Source organism: Branchiostoma floridae, chromosome 9 (genome assembly GCF_000003815.2).
Source record: "Branchiostoma floridae strain S238N-H82 chromosome 9, Bfl_VNyyK, whole genome shotgun sequence".
Lineage (NCBI taxonomy): Eukaryota > Metazoa > Chordata > Leptocardii > Amphioxiformes > Branchiostomatidae > Branchiostoma > Branchiostoma floridae.
The window spans coordinates 7,233,098-7,242,839 of NC_049987.1; the positions used below are offsets into that span (position 1 = coordinate 7,233,098).

At 40.5% G+C, this 9,742-nt stretch overlaps 1 protein-coding gene across 1 annotated transcript; it reads left to right on the forward strand.

Moving 5' to 3' along the window:
• Positions 1-8,183: 8,183 nt before the first annotated feature.
• On the forward strand, positions 8,184-9,710 carry LOC118423121 (fibroblast growth factor receptor 1-like). Its single transcript, XM_035831123.1, has 4 exons — positions 8,184-8,479; positions 8,721-8,846; positions 9,123-9,302; positions 9,506-9,710. Exons 1-4 carry the CDS (start codon positions 8,203-8,205, stop codon positions 9,547-9,549), a joined length of 627 nt encoding a protein of 208 aa, XP_035687016.1. The 5' UTR covers positions 8,184-8,202; the 3' UTR covers positions 9,550-9,710.
• Positions 9,711-9,742: the final 32 nt, after the last annotated feature.

The window sequence follows — 9,742 nt, forward strand, 5'->3', positions numbered from 1 at the left end:
TGTTCGCGTCATAAAGGAGAAGATTCCGCAGATCTGATCTGTCTGGTTGACAGCAATCCTACTGCAACCATCAGCTGGGCGAAACCTGGCCGCTCTGCATTACACATTGGCAACATCGGGTAATAGTTTTCTATGAGAAAGACGTCATCTGCATGCCTTTTAGTGATTACAGAATTGTTATTTGTACTGTATAAAGAAAGTTGAAAAGCGATTTAACATTGACGGCTGGTTGCACTGTCTAAAAAGCATTGCATCTTCATCATGTTCCACAGGCAGAAGACATTTCAGATCCTCCGGACTTCTCGCCAAGACGCTGGGACTTACCAATGCACGGCAGACAACGGCATTCCTCCTATGGCTGTGGGGACTGTGACATTGGGGGTTCTGTGTACGTATGTTCATTATTTTCAAACACAGTTGTGTGTATGTCGTGGTTTCAGTTTCAGCATTGTAGCATCAGCACGACCGATTAAAACAGTCGATTAAAGAGTAGATAAGTCCATATTTCTAGTTGTAGATTACTCATTAGTTATCACTATCTTCTACTTCTATGTCATCTTTTGAAAAGCACATCTATAGTTGGGTCTTAACTTGGATTGAATGATTAAATAAATGTAGGATAAACATTTGCATTAGTGGCACTTACCTTCAACATTTGGTTCACAATAGACCCACCGCTGATTGACCCCTCCATGGACGACAAAGTCACTGCCCTTCAAGATGACGATAATTTCTCTCTAAACTGTCTGGTGGATGGAAATCCAAAACCAAAAGTAACTTGGCGGCGAAAAAATACAAAGTTGTACTGGAAAAACCCTCTCCGGTTCCACCAGGTGCGCTACGACGTGGAGGGGACGTATCAATGTGTAGCAGCAAGCGATGGATTCCCTCAGAAAACGAAGGACGTTTTTATCGATGTTGTGGGTTAGTTCCTTTTCATGATTTACAAAAAACAGTTTGGCGCTGAGATACAGTATAAATAGGACAAATGAGCACGAAAATTAGTAAACTGCACAGCTAGCTATCTGGTCTAATTGAGATGGCGATTGATTATGGAAATCAAAGTATCTTATGATTTGTTCCAGGAAAACCATATCTGGAAGGAGAAGGGGATACAGAAATGATATCAGCGGATGTTGGGGAAACAATAAGGCTCAGTTGTACAGTTGTAGCCGACCCTTTGCCATCTCGTGTCGGATGGATATGGCGCAATAACTTTGGGTTGGAAACAGAGTTAGACAGAGGTGATTCCCATATTGTTACCACGAGGAGAAACCAGGAAATGACGTCGTCACTGACCATACAGAATGTGGCAGTGAAGGATGGTGGAAGCTATATCTGCGAGACAACAAATATGTTCGGGTCTGCCAAGCGTAATATGCATTTGGACATCAAAGGTAGTATGAATATCTATAGTCAGTGTAAGTGTACAATTTTCATTTTGCACTAACTTATGTTTGTCAGACATTGGTAACGAGACTTGAATTTGTGAATCTATGTAACATTCACTCTTTAACACTTTGCTCGACAGAATCCGTTCCTAAGCTTGTACTCATTACATCTACCACTGCTGGAGTGGTCCTAGTGACAACTGTCGCTGTGGTTTTTATATTCATCGCCAAGAGAAAGGGATGGATTTGCAAGTCACACCAAGACGGTATGCTTTTCTTTCTAATAGTGTGCTTGTGTTTAGCGGTTGTAAAAGTATTTCTATTGGTAAAGAAACCATGCTTATACAGAAGTATATACTATGCATTCCGAAGTATTGTAAGCCTAGCTAAATAGATGTATTCTTGTCTTAATTACAAAAGCAATCTTTTTTAGAATCCTTTGACCTGTCCGCCTCCCGCCCGATGCCGCCTGTACCGAAGTACGTGTACAAGACCGGCACCATTGACTCCGGTGTGGAGGACCTGGAGCTACAGGAGATGTACGGTACACTCAAGCCTCGGCCTCCGCCACGGATGGAGAAGAAGTGGGAGTCGGTTGGGCTCTCCTACTCCGGTAGATATATACTACTAATACATTTTCACCTAAAAGTAGTTTTGGACGATGACAACTACAGCACCATTAAAGTAAATATTTATTTGCTTCACAGTCATTACATAAACATATTATTAACATGTATTTACCAACACGTTACAGGATTGGTCCATTCCACATCTGTCCCACCGTATTCCGCTGGAGAGCAGTAGTGCAGACTGCACCTACATATTGCAATTGACTGGTACACGGTGGGCAGCTAGACGACTATTGAAGGTGTGCTGTCAAAATAGAAGAGAAAAACATTAACCTGTTATCGCAATGTATATCAATGATAATACCATAATTGCTTTTCTTTTCTCTTTGTTTAACGCGATACTATAATTGGTTGAGCTAGCTATATTACCGCACCGTATATGATGTAGCGCTTAAAGTAATTGATAAGATGTCAATTTTTCTTTGATATACATACACATAACCTACATTTTGTTAATAACCGGCGTACATGTATAATTCAAATGTAATTATACACATGGGAAGCGTCTTTGTGACCAATGTGAATGTTGGAAGAAAAAAACAAAATAAAAAAAAGGAATGTTTTCTGCCAATAATTTCTGAATCTGTAATCAAGACGTTCTAAAGACACAAGTAAAGAATCCCTGTGCTTAGGTTTACAGACTTAAGCGGGGACACCCATTGACCTGTGTGCATGCAATGTCAATACTAGCAGTAAACTATCGAAAAGAAATAAATATATGGCGATTGACGATTTGAGTTTCTGATGTCAAGCTTCTTTCCTAGCCACACGTGTTTGTTACATTTCAGTTTCATGTTACATAAATATAATGCCTTCAGCTGGAACTCAATTCAAAGCACGCATTAAAGAATAGATTACACAATGAGGGGAAGCACAAAGTCATAATCAGTACTGTATCCAAATGACGACTCTTCTGCGATTATAATCGATGTAGCAATCATTAAGTCGCAAGAGGTCGCAGCTTTATTGAATCCATAAGCTGCAAAACCATTCCATAACTCATTTATAGCGCATTCGAACAGTCATTTCTTCGATTTTCCTTATTTTATTTTTTTTTTTCAGGAAATATACTGCCAGCAATAAATGAGAAATGTTACGGCATCACCATCTACAATGCTTGCTTGATCTCTGCTGCAGTACTAGTTGTGATCGCTTGTGTCCTCACAGATAGCAACCTTCAATTATCGACAATCAAACAAAATATAACAATTTGATTTCATGTAACTTAACCGATTTTGACAATCGAAACAATTCCTACTCTTCTAACAAAAGGGATCAAATGATTAGTCTTCAAGAAAAGATTAAATTCACATAAAACGAGACAAATTTAGTGATCGTGATTTTCTTGAAATAGGACGATAGGTATCGATAATTTCAGGTCATCTAATCAACATTAATCGCCATCACATCTGAATAAAAGACAGTGATTACTCTCACAGACAAATGTGCAGCCTTCCACAAGTTCATGATCTCATTGTTCCTGGAAGTTGTGCACCAAATCTTTACTAACTGACTTAGGCTATGCATTATGGATGACATAATGTAATTGGAACACATTATTGGGATCTTCCAGCCGAACTAATGTGTTCAGCTTTCCCCGAGGGCCGCAGAAGGATTTCATTTAGGGCCTGGGTCTATGGGTGTGTGCGGACTTATACACACTAAATCAGTCTGTGAACTGCCGTTGGAGACTGTTATGTGGTCTTTTTACTTTGTGGAGAACTGTATTGATTCACCTCCAGAGGATAACATCTTTCCGCATACTGTAGTCTTCAATAGGCCACAGCACAGGATCCGGTGAATACTTGGCGATTCTCCTTGAGCTGGTGTCTACAGGATAAAAGTATGCTGCCCTGTGGGAGCGTTTGCATGCTAACAGTGGTCGGTTTATCCACCCTCCTTCCGCAAGGTAGGTCTTGATATCAAATGTTGCTATCACTTGTAGAAACAGATGTACGAATCGTTGCACGGTGTTGTACGTACATTATATGGTGAAGTCTTGTGACCGTCTTGCAATTGCTACCAAATTTACTCCAAGCACAGCTGAGTCATGATAAAACATAGATAAAACAGTGAATATCGCTCTTTCAGTGAGAACACAGCAGATGGTCATCAATTTGTTTTAAATATGTCACAATGCAGACTGTGCATACATACTCTATCGCCGTTTCTTCCCAAGCCTTACGTCACCAATTATCTGAATTCACAGATGCCAATGTAGCATTTTGTCTTCTTAGACATTCGCACTTATTCTGTGCTAATAAATTCATGTCTACTTCCTTATGATAAACGTTTTTCTACACAGTATATCTTTTTCTAAAAAAAATGGGTGGTTTACAGCCGTCCGTAATCTATACATTATATTCATTGAGTCACTTCATCAAGTACTTAATTGGCCTTTTTGAATTGAATTCGACTAATACAAACAGATGGCAGTGCAAATTGAAGTAGACATATTGATGACTCATATCGTCAACGGACCACAAGAGTCATTACATAGCGTATACATAATAGACCGACAGCGGTTGGTAACTAGAGCTCCTGATACCTGCAAGATCATATGACCCAATTCTATTGCCATATCCTACGGTCTCTGAGGTCCTTCGTCGCTACAGGCAATAATAGTTCAGCCTGAAACATTGATTCGAGGACTACGTTGAATCAGTCACAGAGCACGAAAAAAGACTTGGTTAAGGCAAATGTCAGAGTGAACTATCACAGGAGCTATCATATCATCTGAATTACAGGCCAATCCATTATAAGAGTTTCCGAATACACAACACGTCAACAGCACTTCGCGATCTTCGCCATTGAGCATGATGTTAGCCGTAATCTATCACTGACTCTGTGAACACTACCGGCTCCTCAATCAAACCGTGGGTGGCTTTAATCAAGCATGCTAGCAAGACGTTCTCAAGAACACCATTAGTATTCTTTTACGGTCTGAAGACGTGAAAGCAATGAGGTTGCTTCTTGACGCTCAGTGAATGCCTGTAACGACACATTCTGTTTTTAAACATGATACCACATGCACACAAAAATGAAAATGACCCCAATGAGTTTCGAATCAGTATACGTGATTGGTCCAAGATAACTATCGTTCTCCTGGTTGTACTCACAAGATACAGTGCTGAACTGAGCAATTCACTCATGAATATATGTGTTTTCCTTTCAAAATAGACAGTGACAAATTTTAATACCGATGGCAAAAGTCCTGTTGTTATTGAAATATGGAAACCTCTGACATCTTTGATTTTTCAATGTATGGTCCCTTAGAACCCGTGCGTATTTCTAAAAGCATATCGCACCACAGGTCAGTAACTGCATTCTGTTTTGCAGTCTCTGAGGGCAGGATTTACACGATAGAATCGTTGTTCCAAAGGTATCATCAATCACATGCACTTACGGTTTGACATTTGCGTTCTCGTTGAAGTAGTACTGCAACAATCGCAAATACAGTACAGTCGTTTGGACACACAATGGTGCAAGCTGGTAATTGGTTTGTAGTAAAAATTGTCGTTTGGAAAAGGCTAGCAAAATTCACAATACGAGCAAGGCAAGTTGAATATTGCATTCTCAGTAATATAGCTCACAAGTGACACGAGAGTTTCCAAATAGTCGAGGTTACATTATCCATAGTTCTGACCAGGAAGATGATACAAGCGAATCTTTCTTTTTAATAATTACGACGTATCTGCACAAGAATGCTTTAGAATGCAACGATACATGTATGTCAGGCACAGATAATCTGCATTAATGGGATTCTAATGTGCCTGGCTTTGCAACGGTTCAACGTCCATACAACAAGTATAGTCAGATTTCTGTATACTAGGCAGATTTCTTTAGCTTCAAAAATTAAAGTTATTCTGAATCAAATACTAAAAAATCTCTGAACTATCTATATTTTAATCTCTGCACTATTATAATGTGTGATCTAATGATGATAACATTGTATTTTTCATTGAAAGCCTTGGGTGCCAGCTATAATGAAGTTCCAATGCCCACTGCTGTTCTGGAAGGAAATACGGCTACCCTTCGCTGCAGTTTCCATGACTTGTCGCCAGGGGATGTTGTTATTTGGATTGGACCACCTTACCAGGCTTCCATAACTGCCGATCGGAGAATTGATCCGAGTTACCCTCGTCATCAGGTTGCGTATTTAGTCTCTTTTTTTTGGGGGGGGGGGGGGGGCGAACGATATGCAATAATGTAGTGTATACGGTGAACGCATAAGCAGATCCCCACTTGTACTGATACACTTTGACCTGCAAACAAGAACATAAACAATATCTTATTCGCTTTCTGAATCTCGATATGTTAGGTTGTCGGTGATGTGAAGCAAGGAGAGTTTCATCTGCAGATTCGGGATGTCCAATCGGTAGATGGAGGAGATTACAAGTGCAAAGTCTTCGGTCTTCCTCCTAAAGGAGCAACATTGACTGTTATAGGTAACTAAAAGATTCACATGGCCTGTATTCAACTTGGAATGTTTGACACATTTCAATAGTTCCCCTTATTTATATGATAGTTTGATGTTTAAGTCATTGTTTAACAGAAATACAGGGCATTGATAAAGGACATATTTTACATTTCAGCTCCTGTTCCTGAGCCCCCTACACTGAGCGGTGCAGAAGTACCAGCCCAGGCAGGGCAGCAGCTAGAGTTAAGCTGTACATCTTCAGGAGGCCATCCACTGCCTCAGCTGACCTGGTACAATGGGACGGAGGCATTTACAGAGCGATACATCAGGCGGCAACAACGGGCAGGCAGAGTTAAAGCTGACCTGATTCTCAGACGTCTGACCAAATGGGATAATGGTATGAACCTGACCTGCAGAGCGAGTCAGCCGTTTCCAGAAATAACTTCTGCTAAGGAATCCTGGGCAGTTTTGCAGGTGAATTGTAAGTAACTTTCTGCTCTTACCAAAACAAAAGTACATGTAGCAACATTTATTGTGATCTTTGGCATCATCCTCATCGACTACAAGGTAGCTTCGTTGGCTATAGAAACAAATACAATGTACATACTTGATAAGTAATGATCTTATTTATATCTTGGTATTTATATATTGTATGAACATTTGGTAACTTACTGTTTTTTTTTCATTACAGATCCCCCGAGTATATCTGTTCCAACCAAATCAATCCGAGCCAAAGAGGGTGAACCAGCAATGTTAACTTGTCTGGTCGACAGCCATCCTTTTGCGAGCACCACATGGACTAAATATGGCCGTCCCATTGCTGATGGCAGTTTCGGGTAAGGATAGTAGTGATATGTAGCTAGTTCACGGCATTATGCGTCGTGTGAGTGCCTGTGTCTGTGCCTGTGTGTGGTTTAGTGTCTGTGTATGTGTAAAGTGATTTTTATATAACTCTACATTGCATTTCCCGTTCCTCTTGCAGGAAGGACACGTTCCGGATCCCCAGCACATCTCGCCAAGACGCAGGGATTTACCAGTGTACGGCAGACAATGGCGTACTCCCCATAGCTGTGGGCACTGTATCATTGGACGTTCTGTGTAAGTATAACATTCTTTCTGTAAACGTGGACCTGAAAAGTTATTTCCCACCGAGGAAACTAAATCTACACAACCTTGAAAAGGACGTCCAACCTCGTAGATGTATGTTACGACTTGCTTGTTGTACGCACATTTAACATTTATATCGCCCTAACATCTAAATATTTGATGTGCATGTTTCTTTTTACCTCGTTTTGATTTTCTACAGACCCGCCTTTCATTGACCCATCCATGGAATCAAAGGTTACCGTTCAGCAAGGTGATGACGAATTTTCGTTGGAATGTCTTGCGAAAGGAAATCCTTCCCCGCAAGTGAAGTGGTGGCGGAAGGATACAAATTTGTACTGGGAAAACCCCCTCCGGTTCCACCGTGTGCACTACGACATCGAGGGAACGTATCAATGCGTCGCTATCAGTAATGGATTCTCGCAGAGCACCAAGGATATACGCATCGATGTCATCGGTTAGTTCCGTATGATACTTTTAGCCGATTATAAACCTACACGTAACTAGGCTTAGTATGCAATTTTACTAATCAAACTATATAGATGTTTAACGCTTGAAAGAGTCAGTAGCCAACTATTCAAAACTTTCAACATATATTTTCTCACATTTATGATTTCTTACAGGAAAGCCGTATCTTGATGGACAGGGAAACTCGGTGATGATATCTGTACCTGTTGGGGGAACAGCACAACTTGACTGTGCTGTATTTGCTGATCCTTTACCATCTAATGTAGAATGGATTTGGAGAAACAAGTACGGTATAGAGACTGAGTTAGACAGTGCCATTGCACACATTGTGACGACCAGAGGAAACCAGAAAATGATGTCGACACTGACCATACCGGATGTTGCCGTGAGGGATGGTGGAGACTACGTCTGCAAAACAACTAACATGTTTGGATCTGTTATGCGGAATATTCACTTGGAGATCGAAGGTAAGACAACGTTATCTTGTTCAGAGTTCTTCTAGTAACGGAAGAATTCTGCTTCGACAATATGAAAGTATGCTGTTACGAAAACGATAGATTAAACGCCGTAGAGGAAATCATAGCAATACTAAACATTCCAGCTGAAGGTAATTATGGCACATATAGGGTATGTACTGTGTCTGTTTAAGGTAAATATCGTTGACCAAAGTATAATATATCTTAATATGTAATACTGTTTGCTACACAGAGTCTATTCCAAATCTTATCATCATCACCTCCATCACTGCTGGGGCGATACTCTTGGTGACGGTGGCAGTAGTTCTGGTGATCATCGCCAAGAGAAGGGGCTGGATATGCAAGTCTCACCTAGATGGTATGGTTGTAATTATGTTTGTTGCATATCTCTTAGACTTTCAACTTCAACGCCAGACGAAAGTGTACTGTAGTCATAGAAATCTTCCCGATTTTTTCCCACTATTATTTTGATTCTCTGGGAAATAATCTGTAAAATATAATAAGTTACACTAGCCTACCAGGTTACGCCTACACCAGCACATTTGCAAAAAAGGAAATTTATGTCCAGGGCATCAACAGCTTCCACATTCTTTAAAGAAAAGTTTTTTAACATCTCGTCATTGTATTTTTTCAGACACAATTGAGGTCCCATCCTCCCGCCCGATGCCGCCTGTACCGAAGTACGTATACAAGACCGGCACCATTGACTCCGGTGTGGAGGACCTGGAGCTACAGGAGATGTACGGTACACTCAAGCCTCGGCCTCCGCCACGGATGGAGAAGAAGTGGGAGTCGGTTGGGCTTTCTTACTCCGGTACGTAAGAATCTTACACCTTTTTGTATCAAGTGCCCTCTTTCTCTTTTAATTAATTCCTGAAGTAAAAAAAAATCAACAAATTAGACGAGCAATTCATTACTTTTTAAGTACAATCCACCTGTATCATTCAACTACAACCGAAGATCTCCACAGTTGATACTCCATACATTGTTCATTTTGACTTTTCTTTTTAATTTCAGGATTAGTAAACTCCACGTACCCTCCACCTAACCCATCCGTGTAACAGCGTCACCAACAGCCAGCAAGCAGGTGAACAAGAAATGTCTTTTACATAATCGTATGTGAACTCTGAAGAAGAGGTGATAAAGAGATGGCCCTTTTTTTACATGAATCTATGACAGAACTAGAAATCATCACCGTGCATTCAAATCAATTAAATACATTAAGGACAAAGGCTTTTCTGAAACAAAGACGTG